Consider the following 19,080-nt stretch of genomic DNA (forward strand, 5'->3'; position numbering starts at 1 on the left):
GAGTTTATACATCGTGATTGCTTTATCAACCTACAAAGACAGCATGACTACCCAAACTAGAAATTCAACTTGATGTTCTAAGACAGAAACAATGGAGAGATCGTTTTCCCATATCCCATATCACTCCAGTTCAGGTCACACATACGCCTACAAATAAACGTGCCTTGCCTTCCTCCTCGTTTCCATTGTTATACTGTATGGTGGGGACGAGGAGGAAACTGGCACAGATAAATAAGTCACAGTTTGACAGTAACTATAGTGAAGGCATGAGGAAGAAGAACAAAAAAACTATCAAGTTGAATATTTAGTTTGCACAGTCATGCTCTCGTTATCATCATCATCATAACCTTAATTGAACTCGGAGTACAGTTGAGAGGCAGGCCCTCATTTTCAATGTAGCCGAGATACAGAACACAATTCTCAACAGGTAGAGACATTCATAGTATATTATATAATATTAAAATACATGAATCAGAAAATACTCAAAAAACTAAATTACTCAATGAACTAAAACAGATAAACCAAAAATGTATCTTGAACACAAGTGTTGAAACCATTGCCCTGAACTGACCCAAAGAAGGAAGTAAACATATTTTTAAGGACTTCTGGAGCTCATTCCAAGCAGATGGAGCACTGACAGAGAATGCTGCCTTGCCTAGCTCTGTCTGAGCAAAAGGAACCATGAGGTTGTAATCCTGATGTAATTTAGAAATCCTGCTTGCCTGGGTCGGACAGACATACTACAACTTGCACATGCTAATGGAAAAGCAACAAGTGTCTACATTTTCATGGATAAAAAAATGTATAAAATATTTTTCAAAATAATGTCATCAATTATAGAAATAAAATGAATTCCATAAATGTAAAAAAAAAACGAAACTAAACTAAAGTAGTTAAAATAGCTACAAGCTCACAACGCATTACATCGCATGATTCTTCTTACCATGTGTCATGAATATCCACACTCCATCTGGTTTACATTTTGAATTTGACCTTGATTGTGACCTTTGATGACACAAAAGTAGGTTAAATCATCTCTTCATGGCAGCGTATTCTCACAAAGTTTCATGAAAATCTATCAATCTGTTATTTAGTTCACAGGCAAACATGTCCAGACAGTATATGGTACAATGCATATTTATTAATTCTTCTTTTTCATTATTATTTCATTATTATTCAATCAGTGATCAGTCATAGCTTTACACATCTGTCATTTACTGTATGGTCACACAATGGACCATTCATATGCATTCAGGCTCATTCCTATGTTAATTCACGCTGGTGTGACACTCGGTAGTCGGCAGCCTTTGTAAACTTTGTTGAGGTGTGAACTCAAGGGTTGTTTTTAATCAATGCATGTGCGTGTGCATGCTCCTGAAAAAAAACACAATCCTATTTTCAAAAGTGGGGGAGTCCGTCTCCTGCACTCCTCCTAGAGTACAGCATTCCATTTTATCTTCTTCCTCATTCTTAAACAAATTAAGAGATAAGTTAAGACATATAAGACGATCAGCAAGCACTGCATGCTGTAGTCCTGCCTGTAATTTAACAAGGTAAGTTCATGATTTACCTGCTGTCTGTCTTATTTGAATCACAAAAATGGTTGTTGATTATCCTCTATAACAGCTTGTTTGTTGAGCAAAGTGATTGAAGGCTACATTAGATGTACTGTATGTTCAAATAGATAGAATGAATTAAACTTTTATAGACAGAACGTTTCTATTTAATCTAAGGTTGGAAGCAAAGTGGTATGAGCTATTGTCATTCTTTCCCCTCCTCAGTCAACATGATCTTTTGGAGTTCCCTGTTCATCGCCTGCATGGCCGTGCACCATGTGTCAGGTACTGTCAGCAACTCCTGTAACCAAAAGCAAGGCACATTTAGCACAGTTCAACAAAGAGGCAATTCAAAGTGCTTTACACAAAACATTAAGCATTGAGACATTGATAGAGAGAATTAAGACGATATTCATATCCCTCATTAAAAATAGGACCAGGAGTACAATGTCATTCATTTGTATTACGAGAGAGAGAGAGAGAGAGAGAGAGAGAGAGAGAGAGAGAGAGAGAGAGAGAGAGAGAGAGAGAGAGAGAGAGAGAGAGAGAGAGAGAGGGGGGGGCAGTGTGTGTCTGGGGGACCATGGCAATAGTCACAATTTGATTTTCCCTGTTCAGGAGTGATCCCTGGGGCTCGAAGCTGTAAACAACTGAAAGAGGGGCTGAATGTGAATGAAGGTGAGGTGATTCATTCATTCAGGACACAGCAGCTTCACTGCTGCCTTTCTATTTGGTGTTTTTTTCCACTTTGTGTTGACTTTTATTTGCCTCATGTTTGTTCCTCTTCTACCCTTCAGATGGCATTTACCGCCTTACTACTGCTGATGGTGGGGAATATCAGACTTTCTGTGACATGACAACTGCAGGTGGTGGCTGGACGTTGGTAGCGAGTGTTCATGAGAACAACATGAATGGTAAATGTACAGTGGGTGACCGCTGGACCTCACAGCAGGGCAGCAATGCCAACCTGCCAGGCGGTGATGGCAACTGGGCCAACAGAAACACATTCGGAACAGCAGAGGGGGCTACCTCGGATGATTTCAAGGTAGAGTAGGTCGCTTTTTGACTGATCACTCAATGATCTCAGTATTAACGCCAGATGTGCAGTTGAAAGAAGAGAATGGGAGCATTGCTTTAATTTGACTTCTGTGTCTAGTATAACCCCCAAGGTCCCATCTTACTCATGAAGACACACACATAGGCCTATATGCAAGCCAGTCTCTAAATGTTTCGCTCAACTAGAGACTGGCCGGTGGCATTCAAACAGCTTTCTTTGCTAAAACTGGGTGAATGAAAACAATTATAGTAAAATAAAAAAAGAACCTATTCAATATCCTTAGGGCGGTCCTTCATATTAGGATTGTGATAATGATTTGTTTCCAAAGCAGTGGGTGTAGGTTTGTTAGCGGCCGTTCTAACCGTTGTAGCAACTACATTGAATTTAGATGTTACAGTATCTTCTGTGTTCTACATAATAACCTATAATATTTCATTCGTTTCATGTATTTGTTCACCCAATTATATTTCTTTGACAGAATCCTGGCTACTATGAAATCAAGGCAGGGAATGTAGCAGTGTGGCACGTTCCCAACATCACTCCAGTGAGCAACTGGAAGACCGCCTCTATCCTACGATACCACACCACCAATCAGTTCTTGAAATGGTATAGTGGGAACCTCTTCAACCTTTACCAAGTAAGATCAACTGAATGTCACGTTGTAACTACATCAGCATGTAGGCCTACTGTAGCTGAAGTGCTCCTATCAGAATGACTTCTCACCTTTTTTTTTTATATCTATTGTATGATTAAGATAAGACATTTTATCCTTTGTTGGCAAGGTCAGTATTTATGTTATACATCATAACTAATTATGCTAAAACAGTGTTTGACTATTTATCTGATTCTTATTCTACCCCCTTTTCTTCCCATTCTTAAGAGGTACCCAGTAAAATATGCTGCAGGGAATTGCAAAACTAACAATGGACCATCCATCCCTATTACATACGACTTTGGGAATGGTGACACCGTAAGAAACTTCTATGGGCCCTATGCAAGACGTAAGTTTTATAGTATGTTAGGACGCAGTATGGTGTGTGATTGACTGCTGACATGGCTGAGAAAAGACAAGAGCCTGCACATTGGCGCACACTACAAACTTTTCACTTTCATTATAATTAGAACAACATTTCACTCCTATTTAAATCTTTATCAGACAAAGATCCACATATAGAAACATCCAATAAGGAGAGACAGAGAAAGAGACAGAGAGGGAGATACAAGTAGTAGCCACAAATGATGAAAAAATGACTGGCCAATAATCCCAAATTAGCTACCTAATCAGTGCTGTTATATCAAGTTATTCAAGTGTGCAACCTGGTTATATCTCACATATCAGAATCAAGAACAATCTTCTACTACTACTAACTACTACTACTACTACTACTACTACTACTACTAATAATAATAATAATAATACAAACACAACTTGTACAAACACAATACAAACACAACTTGTTGTTTGCACTATGATGTGGTTTGCACTGTCTTGTCCTGTCTTGCACCAGTCCTGTTGTAAACTGCGCTCCACTGCATCAAACCAAATTCCTAACATGTCTACATGTCATGGCAATAAAGTCTTTGGATTCTGATTCTGATTCTGATGTGTGTAATATATTATTCTATGCAATATATGTATAATACTGTACTATAATATTAATACACAGTTTTATGTATTTATTGTGTTCTCCTTCAGGTGAGTTAAAACCAGGCTACATCTCCTTCAGAGGTATCAATACAGAACGTGCTGCCTTGGCCTTGTGCTCTGGATCCAAGCCTATTGGCTGCAATATTGAACATGTGAGTATACTCTCTAGCTAAGGGAGGGACAGGAGGTGCTCAGGCACCCTCTTGTTTTTGTACCATCCATTTATTCCTCTTCTTTAACTGAACTCAGTGGTGTGTGTGTGTGTGTGTGTGTGTGTGTGTGTGTGTGTGTGTGTGTGTGTGTGTGTGTGTGTGTGTGTGTGTGTGTGTGTGTGTGTGTGTGTGTGTGTGTGTGTGCGTGTGTTCGTGCGTGCGTGCGTGCGTGTGTGTGTGTGTGTGTGTGTGCGCATTGCATTGCATGCATTTCTACATGTTTATAGTTTTGCATCGGTGGAGGAGGATACTTCCCAGAGCAGGCTCCTAGACAGTGTGGTGACTTCAGTTCCTTCGACTGGAATGGCTATGGGACCAACAGTGGTTGGAGTGCATCCAAGCAAATTACAGAGGCCGCCGTGCTGATCTTCTATCGCTGAGGTTCCTTCATGGTCCTCCAACCACTGACCTTTGGCTTTAAACTATTCACAAGATATGTTACTAGCTGGTTACTGGTCTCTTTGCTTTCTGCGACTGATTACTGTGTTCTCTCTCTCTAAAAAAAATTAATAAGTAGAAAGATTTCATGAATTATGACATAGATTTTTCAATTTGATTTCATTTCTTTTGATTATTGTAATCATATTGAATTCATAATATCTTCTATATTATTTACGATCTTTTATCTGATTAATTGCTAAATGCTGTATCGCAAATTAACTTTAATAAATTCTATTCCTGCATTTGAAGTAAAAGTCTAAATGTCCATTATTGTTATTATGCAACACAACGCGTTGTGAGCTTGTCGATCTGCTATCCCCCCCCCACAATAACAGAAAACAGAAAACTCTGGGCAAACATATGAGGTTTAAGTGGTTAAATGGTGGCGGAGAAGAAAAGCCTTTGAAAATGAATATTAAAGGACGACTTCACCCATTTTCAACCCATCTTCATATAATTGGTCCTCACTAATGCTCATGATAAAATGATACAATTTTTGTCTACTCGGTCTGTCTCAGAGGAGGGCTGTGAACACTTCAGAAAACCGCCTACCAGTGACATCATCGATGGGCAATCCAAGCTAATAGAAACTGCAGGCTTTCTATTCCTGGAAAGTTCGCTATAATGGAAGCCATTGTTCTCGCATTAATAATAAAAAAATAAATGACTGACGATGATGTCACTGGTAGGCGTGTTTTTGAACTGTCCACAGCCCTCCTCTGAGACACAAACCGAGTAGATTTATTTTCTTTACCATATTATCATCAGCATGAGTGAGGACCAATTATATGAAGGATAGGTTGAAAATGGGTGAAGTCATCCTTTAAGTACTTGATGTTGTCTTTAGGGTTGGCATCATTCACTCCTTAATTAATGAATTACAATTATTCAATGAGATGTATTTGATTTTCCATTTCACATCGCTTTTATTCACCCATGTATGAAAAGGGCACATAACTATGATTCTAAAGCCTGACTGATACTTGAGTTGAAAAGAGCACAGAAAATAGCTTATCCACACATTCTTGTAGATTATCTATTTTCAGTGTGTAACATCGTTGTACGATGGAGTATAAATTAAGCATAAGACTTGAATCCACGCAGCTAAAGGTCTTACACACCAGGGCATGACGAATAAATCGTGGGGCAAGTAGCACCAAAACTCTTCATAAAATGTATGCCTCATTCATACAGATTGATGCCTTTTATTCGTGTTGAAAAATCTATCTGGTTCCCAATAGGAATTACATTGCTTCGTAATATTCACGTTCTGTGTGAATGCATTCATGACTCAAACAATTCGGGTGAATTAATCACAAAAGAAAACGTACATGCCTTTGGTGAGTAAGAACCTTATACTTAACTTTAATTCTGGTTTTGCAAATTTGGGCATGTCGTTTTAAATAAAATAAAATAAAAGTTTTAACATAGCAGACCTACATGTTTGTGAGCTTGAAGATCAGCTATTTTCTAAGGAAATCAAAACGTATTTTTTTTGTGTGGTCAAATGGTTAAATAGCACACACTACATGGGAACGTATTATACTTATGAATGCAACCTTGGGTCAACATCACTGTGAAGCTTGTTAACAAACACAATGGAAACAAGCCCACCGAGATCCAAAGAGACCCCCTTCCCCCCACCTCGATAAGGCACTGCATTTGTCCTGCATGGAATAAAAGGCTGAAAGTTTTCAAGGAAATATCAAAATAAACATCTCACGTGAAGCAAAGCAAACAATGTCGATTAGCTGAGCTGCCATTGAAAAGTAAATTAAACCAGAGGCCAAAATAAACAGTACAAATATTACGTGAACATTTTCAACGGGTTACACATATGTATACATTTCAAAATAAACCCATGTGCCTATTAAAACCTCTCCAGAAAGCCACCATTTTAAGAAAAAACATAATTCTAGGGCTGAATTTGAAGTGGGTGTTCTGAGAAAGGACTTTATACAAACTTTCAGGTCAAGCAAGTCATAGAAGAGACTGGAATAGCCAGATGTACTCCGCTTAATTTATACTTTGTTGCGTGCCAAAAATAGCAAATCAACAGGCTCACCGCTTGATCTATTTTTAGCACACCTGAAGATTTATACTTTATCAAGTATAAATCTTCAGGGCTTCAAGGATAATGGAAATACTTGATTCTTAGATGAAAATCTATTTTCGGTACGTATGAAATAGGCACAAGGCAAGTCTTTTTTATATAAGATTTGCTAACAAATTATTTTTATATTTTTCAATAACAATTTCACCAAGAAATAAGTCATGGCAAAGATTTTCATTTCAAAGACTGCACATACATGATAACTGATACATTTTACACAATTAAAACAATATGAATACCTACAGTAAATGCAGAACAAATCATGAAAAAACAAAACAAAAACCAATAAAACTTTACACCCTTAACCCTTCCATTACTTCTTTATTCCTCCCTAATCTGGTGGGATCTACTGTACGAGGGTCCATATTTATATTCCTTGGTGTGAAATTCCCAACACCCTATTAAATAAATATTAAGTTTAACACAACATTATCTTTCACACACACCAGCAACCCTGGGAATAAAACAAAAAGCTTGAATTTAACAATGAGAGAATTCAGATGGAGACGTTTCAAACTACTTGAAGTTGACATGAAAGTAAACTGATGACGTATACATTGTATAATTAATACATGATGCAAAACTACATGTTATTGCTTAAGATGTAAAACTAGAAGCGAGCATTGTTTTCTTAAGAGAAAACCACAAACAAGTTGATGTTCTAACATGGAACTTAAACATGAACTGTAAATGTAAAAACATGATTTATTGTAACTGGCAGGTGGAATAATGTAAGATATTTTAGACACTCAAACTAGTCATGATCATTGATTTAAGGTTATTTAAGGCATTAAGAAATTAACATTAATTTCCACATCAAGGGACATGGATCTGACTCTTTCCCTGTTAAGCCTCATTTATACTTTGTCGTATGAAAATATCCAATCTACAAGCTCATGTAGCATTCACTGAAGTCCTCTCTGCCCTGAATACAAACAAGAAATGCTGTTGTGCTTCTACTGAACCAAAACAATACAGTCAAATACTAAGGTTAGCAATGACGGGGTTGTTGTGCCGTCATGGATTCCTCAGCCACATTCCTTAAAACTATGGATAGGAATACAAACAGACATACAAACTAGGGCAGGGGGTTTTCACCTGGGTCCACACATGTAAAAGAGTATTAATATTGTTTCTAGAGCCTGACCCTCTCATTACATTTTGTTATCGACTTCCCTGCCTGAAACCCTTACCCACACAAACTCTATATACTGTACTTAGTACGCCTAATAGCCCATCTGTTATTTTTGCTGAATGTTCACCTATGAACATGCCCAGAACAGGGACGCTATAGGGTTCATGTGGTCAAGAAACCCAGTGTGGTTGTTTTCTGAGCTAGTACATTCATAATGTATCTACATACCTTCACAATTTCACTTGTGAAAGTTTGTTTGCATCAAAATCAATGATTGAGGACTGTACTCCGACTCCCCTGAGACTATGGCTAAATGCCCAACTAAGAGTTCTTCACCATTAGTTTCACCTGCAGAACAATCCCAGATGTGTAGTATTCCCTGCTTCACTAGACACACTACAGGGAAACCTGGACACTTTGATTTAATGTCACACCGTTAGTAAACATAAAGTCTACACCTGTACTTCAATACTTTCTTAGCTTTGTCAACATTATTTATTGGGTGTCTGGTGAAAAAGCAAATGTCTTGACCTTGAGCTTAACCTTGAGGTTATTTGAAGAGACCTCAAACAAGTCAGGGTTCTCTTTCCCAAATGCATCTTAGGCCCAATTGTGTTCATTAGCCAAGTTGTCAAATCACGTGCCCATGTGAGGTGACGTCACATACTGTAGCTGTGATGTAGCTCAACCAACCAGCCACTTAACTGAAAACACAGTGACGCTTGACAATTACTGCCTGGTTGCTAGCCCAGTCGGGTCTAGGTTTATTTCTAAGTGTTTTATAGGTTGGAGGATTCCAAACGTTTCCATGTCAAGGACCATAAAACAGTCCTAGCCTCTGGCTACAGCCCTTCTAATGTGAAATGGCTTTAAAGAACAAAAAAAAGAAAGAAGAAAAAAATGGTGATCTGCAAGCTGACAACGCATCGCAACTTTACGCGCGGTCAGCCACTTCAGTGCAAATAAAGTTAGTGGAAAAGTCGATTTTCTCTGTTGTGAGTTCTATGTGAATAGATCGTAGACTGCTACTGGTTCATACACCAGCACTGGGACCTATAGGATTTCACTTTATTTTTACGCTGTGTCAATGTAGGAGGGGTCTAGAAGAGGGTGTGTGTGTGTTTGTCCGTTAATCTCCCAAACTGCTGGACCAAAATTGTGCACAACACATTTTTACATGTTTTATCAGAGAATTCTCCTCTATCCAAATAACAGACTAGAATCTGGTACAACCAGACCATGCTTGCATACAGTGGAGGGCAGACATGCAAGAGTCTTCCATTGATTGGTCAGAGATCAAAACTCTCCATGCTGCAAAGCACCAACTTGTCATCCTCTCCCTCCCAAAAATATATATCGCTTTGGATATTTTGTATGCTATGTTGATTAATTGAATATATACTGTATAGGACCACAATGGAAACAAGTCCCCAGGACGTTGTTATCCTTTTAGCTTTACCGTCTTACTGTACCACGTGCTGTTTACATTTCTGTCTAATAGAGTAATCAATCAATCCATTCGTCTCCACCAATCCACCACTCTTTGAAACATTTAACTTCAATGTTATAATTGATGGGGGGCGCAGATCGGGCGGAATCGGCCAAATTTGGAGTCATACATACGCCAGATGTGTCACAGGCTTTGCCACATGAAGTCAAGAGATCCACGCCATTAGAACCCGTCTTGTCAATTGTTACACTGTTGTGTATCTGATCACACCCCTAATACAACTCTAAAATGCATTTGGGAAAGCCAGGCCAAGAAACGTGAGGATTCATAGATGGTTGCATCAACATGAATCAGGTGTAGTTCCTGTAGAAGACCTTGTCACTGGTCTTATGTATGAAACCAGTTTTAAGAGTTGATGTCTTACATTGACGTGTTTACGAAACCAGCTCTACACTGTAGAATGTTCATGTAGAGTGTTAATTTAACTCAGGATTAAATGGACACTTACAAGTCCATTTGGTTCCATTTGTACACTCAAGAGTTAAATTAACACTCTAGTCTGGACTTTAATCCGTAAAAGTCATTACCCGCCACAAACGCCACAAAGCACACGCACAAAATCTCCCTCAGTACAAAATATAAAAACATCATTCATATAAATAAATTAAATAGCTATACTAAAGCTAAACTCTTTTGCTAAAATTTAAAAATGGGCAATGACAAGTGCTAGATCTGTGCTGTACAATTTTGGGGGTTTGAGACTCTTGCGGGACATGGGTTGTTCTTGCAGTCGTGGAGCAGCGAAAGTCCCGCTGCACTCTTTCTCAAAGTGGGCTGAGGGAACATCTCAAAGCATCCTTCCACACCAAGGAGTTTGAAACCCAACATGGTTCTCCTCATGTCAGGCCCAAACTACCCCCATTTCCCACCTTCCCTTGAGACCAGCTGGGAAAATGTGTTTTTTTTTTTAACACTAGTTGGAGGAATCCACCCTCCTTCTCTTGGCCTAAGTCTCCTCCAGAACCTGTGTTAGGTCACCAAAGTCGCAGTCAAACAGTTCGCTGATGCCCTCGTGTTCCTCCAGTCCAAAGTGATAGTCGTGGCTGTGTGGCGGGGACAGGTTAATGAAGCCATCGAACGGGAGCGGGAGACCCTCTCCGTTAAGGAAGTCAGAGGAGGAGAGGGGCGACAGGTTAAAGTCCGGCATCTCTCCAAGGTTAGAGAAAGGGTCACCTCCCAGAAATGATTCTGTTGAGGACAGAGGTGTGTGAGAAAGAAAAGCGAGAGAGAAAGGTTTATCTTTTTAGAATTAGAGTCCTTCATGACTTAAAGGGTTTCAGCCACCACTGGCAATACTCAACTTGAGATTTGGTAACATAGCATTGGCTAGGTTTACATTAAAGCCCGACCGATACATACTCGGGCCATTATTTGACCATCTGTATCGGCAATTATGCAGCTCATGTATTTCGACTTCTGAACTGGCACCCCTATAATGTCGGCAGTTGGTTTGAAGTTGAGTTTGTGTTTATTTTTGTGTTTATCAAAAAGTGATTTGTGTTCGTTTGCTTAAAAGTTCAAATGAATGTTATCATACATTTTGACAAAATATTGGTCAAAACACGGTGGTTTGGTCTCTAGGAATCTGGATTTGCATTGCAACCAGAAATCTGGCATCGGCTCTAGGCTCTAGCTTACATTTAAAACTAAACGTGCCAGTGTGAATCCCATCAAGTAAAACCAATCCAATCCATTTTATTTATATAGCATTTTACAAACGCAAGGTTACGAGTTAAGTGTTGCACAAGAAAAGAAAATGACGGCCCGGACGGTTGGCGTAACCGTCTGGGCACCTAAGCTGGTAACCCAGCCTGACAGCGTGTCGCGGGTTCGACTCCCGATCCCGACGGCCTTTGCTGCATGTCACTCCCCCATCTCTCTCCCCATTTCCTGTCAGCCTACTGTCCTATCAATAAAGGCATAAAGGCCAAAAAAAAGAAAAATCTAGAAAAGAAGAAAAGAAAATGACATAAAACAACCAAAATAAAAAGAAACATAATAAAAGAAAGTAATAAAACGCAGAAACAGTTATCAACAACATCGACGCAGAAACCACAACTCAAGCTGGATTGAAAGCCAAGGTATAAAAATGAAACTTAAAGGTGGGATTTAAAAGTGGGGGGCCAATTTGGAGAGGTAGCTCGTTTCATAATTTAGGGGCCACTGCTGAAAAGGCGCAGCCACCTCTGGTTTTCAGACATGTCTTTGGAACGACAAGTTTCAGCTGATCGGCGGATCTCTCAATACCCTTGAAGGGGTGTAACCATGTAAGAGATGAGAGGTACTGAGGCGCAAAACAAACAATAAAATTGATTCTATAATGAAATATAAAAGTACCTGTCTCACCACCTAAGACAAGAGAAGACTAGTCCGGCTGGGAGGCCGCTGTTGCTGTCGACGTCGTCGATGCCGGTGATGATGACCCCACTTCCTGGGCGGCTGTAGGGGTTCTGGAATTTACTTGGTCAGTGGATGGAGGGACCAGCGTGGGGTCAGTATTGGGTTTGGAGGGACTGGTTCCAACCACAGGACTGCAAACATCAGAGCAGTCCTCTGGACAGAGGAAGACATCGATGGCACCACGGGAACTCTTCAACGATATCTGGTAACCCTTAAACACACACAGGCACATGTACAAATTAGGAAATGTCAATGGACTTTAGTTGACAATGTGCTTGCACAAATAACTTGTGACTGTGTATAACTTATTCTTGGTGCAGGGTTCCTAAGCCTAACCCACGTACACACTCGGGACAATCCTATACTTTCCATGTTTAATGTTTACATGTTCTCTGATGACTATCAAACAGACATCAGGCAAATCTTTCGATCCATCTAGTTATTTTGTTACATCTCATTATCCCCATGGACTTCTTAATAATAAATCCCTTCCTCTGCAGTTTGCATCCACTCCAAAAGGTTTACAAGGACTGCAAAACATTACAACACAAAAAGCACATTTGTCTTCACTAATTAAAATAAGAGTTGGCAGTATGAGTTACAAGTGTTATCACAATAATGATGCACCAAGCAAGCATCAACGATGCTTTTCGATATCGTCACACGACATCTTCAAATACACAATTAAACAATATACCTCCCAGTTTGATGTCTTTATTCACTACAATCACACTTCTGAATAACATGGGTTAGAGAGAGGAATTATCAAAGATATTATTCTGGTGAAATATGTTCCTTCCCTAAAAAAGTTGTGAATATGTCAACAGACGTTTTCATACAATGTACCTTACAGTATATGTACCATTTGAAGTGATATGTAGTGCTGTCACGATCATGAACTTTTACTTAATAATTGGGATTAACAAATTAATTGTGTTGACATTGAACATATGGAACAAAAAAAGACATTTCTTTGGCTTTATAAACAAAGGTTGCACAGGGTCGATATGACAAATAACTTAAATAGCATATACAAGAAATTACTGACAATGGTACCAATAATCAAAATAAATAATGTACTATAGCCAAAATAGGCCATATTTAATTATTCTATACTAAACATTTGTTTATAAAAATAATGGAAATAGCCGATGTACAAGCTCAACGCACGCTTGTAGATCCATTTCCACTATTTTTGAAAATGTATAAACCTTTTTCAACATGGAAACGATTATACAAATTAATTGCGATTATCGGAAAATAACTGCGACTACATGTACCTCGCTGGGTTCAGAGACCTGCATCTGGGTCTCTGGTGGAGCTCTGATCACCATGACTAGCTGGTCTGGAGAGTCGAAGGATTTCCTCAAGTCCTGGCAGCGCACGTAGCCCAGCGTGACGACACCACAGGTTAAGGACAAACATAATCATCAGCCATGTTAGAATGTGTAGTATATTTGATAACATAACATACATATTTGCTAGTATTATTTAACTTCACAAGTCTACAGGTAGCCTACAGTCAGACACAAGAGTGTATTCCGAGGTGCCTTTTGGTCTGAGCTGGTTGGGGGTTACAATTAAACATTCTCTTTGTTGTTTAGCTGAGAGACAGGAGGTCTGTCTCCATCCCCTTTCCTGCTTCATACAGGTGCAAATTGAATCAGGGGGCTCGAAGGGTGATCTATTGTTTGTGCCGGGTGGGGGGGCTCACCTTTGAAGCTCACACACCCACATGTACCTTCTCTAGATCTCTCTGTTATATAAACTGTACCAAAATGCATCTTAGTGTGTGACTCAGTGGCCGGCAGGCTGACTGAGAGGACCTCAGGGTCCATGGAGCTGTTTTGTACTGTTTTGTACTTATGCAATAAATGGAAGCAACGAAACCTCACTAACTAGTGATGACTCCTTCATTCTACCACCATTCATTCTCACCACTGGGACATCAAACTTAACTGCAATATGGCGTTGTTGGCAACTACAAAAGCAATAGAAACCTTTAAGTCTGTGGTTTTCAGATACCACATTATGGCGTTTTTAGTCGGCAGTCGCGTTGGTTTGTTTTTTTGGGGACGTCAGTCTCCAGGGATACTGAGCCAGGCGTCGAAAGAACGTGCGGCGGGACATCGGGACGACATTACGACAACTTTTCGAGAATCTACAAGGAGAGGACTTCATGACCAGGTCTAGGACGGCTGTACGACTCATCTGGCTGCCCAAACTTATCTTCTGCGATCGCTAAAGGAGCGCGCTGCGGTGCGGACGGCAGAGCGGAGAAATTGGTGTGTCGAATTTCTTCGTGGCGGGTATGTTGTGGGGAGAGGACAGCGGGTGCCGGCAGAGCGGAGGACTTGCGATGAAGGGGTTCTTCGTGAAGAGTGTGGTAACACATCTTCAGCGATCGCGAGTGGAGCGCTCTGTTGTAAACATGCAGCTATCTGTTGGAAAATCTGGGTACGGTGCTGGAGCACGGCTGGGGTGAGGAGATGACATTGAGGGAGACTACAAGAGAGACATTGTCGAACGGGACACTGCGCATATGGGACCTGGGGTTATGTTTTTGTGATAAGGGTGGGTTGAACTATGGGGCTATGGCTGCCATGGGAAGTGATGCGAGGGTATTTTTTTACTTTCTGGTCTCCTGTGTTTAATGTGAGTTTACTTTGTGGATTATTGTTTCATTGGGGGGTACACTGCCTTCTTTTTTCCGTGTAGGCACTTTCGTGGTAGTTGTCATATATGCTTGATGGTACGGTGTAAAACTTAGGGATAAGAATTAGGCTATCTTTGAGTATATTTTGGTGACTGGACGGGGGGGACATTGATCTTGGGGGGTGGTGCTATCGCTTGGTGGGCGTGATTCGACTGTGTGCTGTCAGTTTCCACTGGGTGGGGGCTGTGTAATGTTTTATCCTGGAGTTTAAAAGGCTAACAGAGGGATCCTGCACGCTAATTAGTTTAGGGAGATGTGTCTATTTGATGTAATTCACCGTGTCGCTGTACTATGTAATCTTGGTTTTTGTATGTGCATTGTTCTGTGTGATGTTGTTTGCTGTTTTAGTTTTCCTGAATGTTTACTTTTTTTCCTTGTTGGTGTTCCGGTCGCTTTTCATGGGGGGCGGATTCTTTGTGTTTCTTTTGAAATATACGTGTTTGTGAGAGACGTTTAATGTCTCTCATGGGGGGAATGTAGTATATTTGATAACATAACATACATATTTGCTAGTATTATTTAACTTCACAAGTCTACAGGTAGCCTACAGTCAGACACAAGAGTGTATTCCGAGGTGCCTTTTGGTCTGAGCTGGTTGGGGGTTACAATTAAACATTCTCTTTGTTGTTTAGCTGAGAGACAGGAGGTCTGTCTCCATCCCCTTTCCTGCTTCATACAGGTGCAAATTGAATCAGGGGGCTCGAAGGGTGATCTATTGTTTGTGCCGGGTGGGGGGGCTCACCTTTGAAGCTCACACACCCACATGTACCTTCTCTAGATCTCTCTGTTATATAAACTGTACCAAAATGCATCTTAGTGTGTGACTCAGTGGCCGGCAGGCTGACTGAGAGGACCTCAGGGTCCATGGAGCTGTTTTGTACTGTTTTGTACTTATGCAATAAATGGAAGCAACGAAACCTCACTAACTAGTGATGACTCCTTCATTCTACCACCATTCATTCTCACCACTGGGACATCAAACTTAACTGCAATATGGCGTTGTTGGCAACTACAAAAGCAATAGAAACCTTTAAGTCTGTGGTTTTCAGATACCACAAATGCTCCCAGCATTACAAAACACTCACTAACAGACGGCTCACAGTATCATTTCAGATATACCATTTTACCATACGGTCGCTGTCGGGTGGAAACCTTGTATGTCCAATACTTTTACCTCTACTCCACTACATCTCAAAAGACAAATATTGTACTTTTTAACTCTTTAACTCTTATTTGAAAACGTACTACAAAAAACACTTCAGACCTACAGTATATACATACTTTGGCAATTTGAAAATAGTTGATCTACAAGCGCACAACATATTGCAAAGCGACATGTTGTGAGCTTGTAGATCTGCTATTTTCAAAGGATTGTTATACATTTGAAAACTTGTGCAATGGGACCTTCTGCATAATGAGTACTTTTTCTTTCAGTACTTTAAGTACATTTTGATGCCAATACCTTTGTACTTTTACTCAAGTAAGTCTTGAATACCAAAATTGTACTTGTAACAGACTATTTCTACAATAGGGTATTGATACTTTTACCTAAGTAAAAAATGTAGTACTTCTTCCATCACTGCTTAAGACAGTCAACATTTTTATAACTAAAGGAAGAACGTTCCATAGACTGGGAGCAGCTACTGCAAAGGTTATCCTTAGTTTTGAGTGTGGTCTTAGAAACAACAAGAAGACCCTTGCCAGAAGACCTGAGAGATCTCACATTTTGAAGTGGATGCAGTAATTCGGAGATGTTAAGTGGGGCCAGTCAAACATTTTCTTAAAACAAATGCAGACTGTCTGCTCTCCTTTGTGTTTGACAAATATGATGCACCTAACCCTTGCACTAGAATTCAGTCTCTCAAGCAGCGCTGTGTTAGAACTCCCCCTGGTGACAGTTAAGTGTCACTGCGCCCAAACTACTTCAAGAACAACTCTCTGAATGACCACACTCTTCATTAACATACAGCTGGGCCAATCACAAATGACCATACTTCATTAACATACAGCTGGCCTATCACGAAATGACCACACTCTTCATTAACATACAGCTGGCCAATCACAAATGGCGAGCGGGAAGATCCAAATAGAAACGGGAGGGTGAAATGATGTGTGGCCATTTACCGTTTTCCTTTGCTTTTTGACATATTTTGTTTTAGAGAGAGAGAGAGAGAGCTATTACAGCACAACAGGCAGCGACACCGTGGGCTGGGCTTACAGACAGACATTATGTTATTAACAAATGGATGCGCATATACCCGTCAATAACACGTTTCAAAATTACGTTCTCCAGTTTCGTTTCCATTTTTGTCAGTAACAATTGAGAAATACGTGAAAAAGTCAGACCTGCCTTCATGGTTTGCTTTTGCATTGTAATCACCAGGTTGATTTATCATTAAAATAAACATGCTCTGGCCCGGACGGCTGACGTCTGGGCCCCATGGCTGCTAATGCCGCCTGACAGCGTGTCGCGGGTTTGACTCCCGATCCCGACGACCTGTCAGTCTACTGTACCTGTAAGGCAGAAAAAGCCCCCACATTCTTTTTTTTAATTTTTTTTTTTAAGGAAAACAAATAAATTAACATGCTCTGAGAATGCGCGTGGCCCACCCATTTGACCACTTAACACGGCAGCCGCACTGTCACACCCATCTGAACTGGGCGGGCCACGAACTCTTTCAATATTTTCAAGTGGGCCCTGATCCAGGAAAGGTTGGGAACCACTGATTTAGACCATCCCTCTCTAAAAAAAGGCATAGATAAGCCTAGAAAAACCAAAAGGATATTTCTTGTTCTGGGAGTCTTCAGTGAGCAGTTGCAGCTGGACGTTGCATTTAGTGATGAGCTCGTCCAGCTGGTCCTCGGCGTCCGTCAGGTCACACACACCTCTCTCTGCAGTTCTTTATAGCGAGCAGCCGACGCCCCGTCCATACGGTTCCCCCTACAGAGGAACATAGGACCTCAGTTCAATTATTTGAGTTATATAATTTACTGTCACCACTTGAGGCCTATTAACTCTTTGACTGCGGTTGACTCGATAACGCGTCAATTGCTAGTTTGTCCAGTTGGCCGTCGACGCGTTAGACGCGTGTTCATTGTTTAATCTCTGATCGCGCTATTCTGATCATTTTTCATTCTAGGTTTCGAGTTCCACTTACTTCACCCACACCTGCATCCGGTTTTATGACGCAGATTCCGTTTCCAGTTTTCATTTTTTTCCCCTGGTCATTTTCGGCCAGAATGGGCGGTTTTTCACACGGTATAAAAAACGAACGGAGAGGTCCACTTCTATAATCTATAGTCTGGGTGACGAACAGTCATCGCCGTCGTGTATCACATCGTATTTTTGGCTGATCGGAGAATCTGAGAACACGCCACATCCGGTTTGACGTATTTCACTGTTTGGCTCTGTTTGGGGGGAGGGGGGGGCAGCGAGTCAGCGAGCTGATGAAGGTGGCTATTTGCTGCTCTCTGCTGGTGGAACCATCGTATGTGTTCAAAACCGCAGCTAGACAATCTATATGGAAATTAAATAACAAAACAAAAAAACACGAAAATCGCTGGCACTGGGGGAGTACTTTATGAAAATACTCTGGCAGTCAAAGAGTTAATTGAATGGATAAATAATGCAAAAATAGCCGATCTACAAGCTCACAACGCTTCACAGTGCGACACATTGTCAACTTGTACTTTTTTATTTAGATTTCAGCAGATTTTTTCACCCATGCCCAAAATAGGGACACCAGGGTTTAAGTGGTTAAACAGGTATAACAAACATCATCTGGAGAAAGGTCCTTGTGATAGTTCATAATTAATCATTTCAATGCAGAGGTAAAAAAAAAACAAGAGAAAAAAACGGAAATAAACAGGTATAACAAGTTCTATATTCTCATTCATAAAGTACCGCCCAATCCCGGTTGCGACACATTGCGAATTTGTACCTCAGCTTTTTTTTTGACACTTGCCGTAGGACAGGGTATAAATTAGACATTACTACTTGTTAGCCCTCTGTGTGTGAAATGACACCTCAGGAACACAGTTTTTAGAGTCCCATCCCTGTTAAGCGCAATCATAATGTCTGTGTCACCATTCTGAAATCTGGTGCTGACCTTCCGTGTGTCTGTGTGCTTGCAACTTGCTGGTCAATTGTTTTAAGGAGCAAGCAGCAATATCTTTAATCATTTCTGATGTTAAAAACGTCAAAAAAAAGTGCTGGTGTACCTAAGACATTAGCTGCAACAAATAGCGTTTTACATGCACAGAATCTTATGATATTTAGTTAACTAAAACTA

At 40.4% G+C, this 19,080-nt stretch overlaps 2 protein-coding genes and 1 pseudogene across 3 annotated transcripts in view; 1 reads left to right on the forward strand and 2 right to left on the reverse strand.

Annotated features, from left to right (window-relative positions):
- The first annotated feature begins 1,527 nt into the window (after positions 1-1,527).
- On the forward strand, positions 1,528-5,149 carry LOC308096703 (intelectin-like). Its single transcript, XM_080444117.1, has 8 exons — positions 1,528-1,553; positions 1,782-1,841; positions 2,175-2,234; positions 2,354-2,601; positions 3,092-3,250; positions 3,494-3,614; positions 4,310-4,413; positions 4,701-5,149. Exons 2-8 carry the CDS (start codon positions 1,787-1,789, stop codon positions 4,851-4,853), a joined length of 900 nt encoding a protein of 299 aa, XP_080300243.1. The 5' UTR covers positions 1,528-1,553; positions 1,782-1,786; the 3' UTR covers positions 4,854-5,149.
- Positions 5,150-7,184: 2,035 nt separating this feature from the next.
- The window catches only part of e2f1 (E2F transcription factor 1), a 67,069-nt gene continuing 55,173 nt past the window's right edge, over positions 7,185-19,080 (reverse strand). Inside the window, exon 8 of the transcript XR_013934215.1 lies at positions 7,185-8,705. The gene's annotated coding sequence lies outside the window, so the exon portion shown is untranslated. The remainder of the gene's footprint in view (positions 8,706-19,080) is intronic.
- Positions 9,833-18,779, reverse strand: LOC308096540 (transcription factor E2F1-like; annotated as a pseudogene). Its single transcript, XR_013935130.1, has 5 exons — positions 18,754-18,779; positions 17,575-17,729; positions 13,353-13,467; positions 12,010-12,283; positions 9,833-10,860 (listed from the first exon to the last, which is right to left on the reverse strand). The product of XR_013935130.1 is annotated as a transcription factor E2F1-like (transcript).

The sequence above is a fragment of the Gymnoscopelus braueri genome (genome assembly GCF_963280865.1).
Source record: "Gymnoscopelus braueri genome assembly, chromosome: 12".
Lineage (NCBI taxonomy): Eukaryota > Metazoa > Chordata > Actinopteri > Myctophiformes > Myctophidae > Gymnoscopelus > Gymnoscopelus braueri.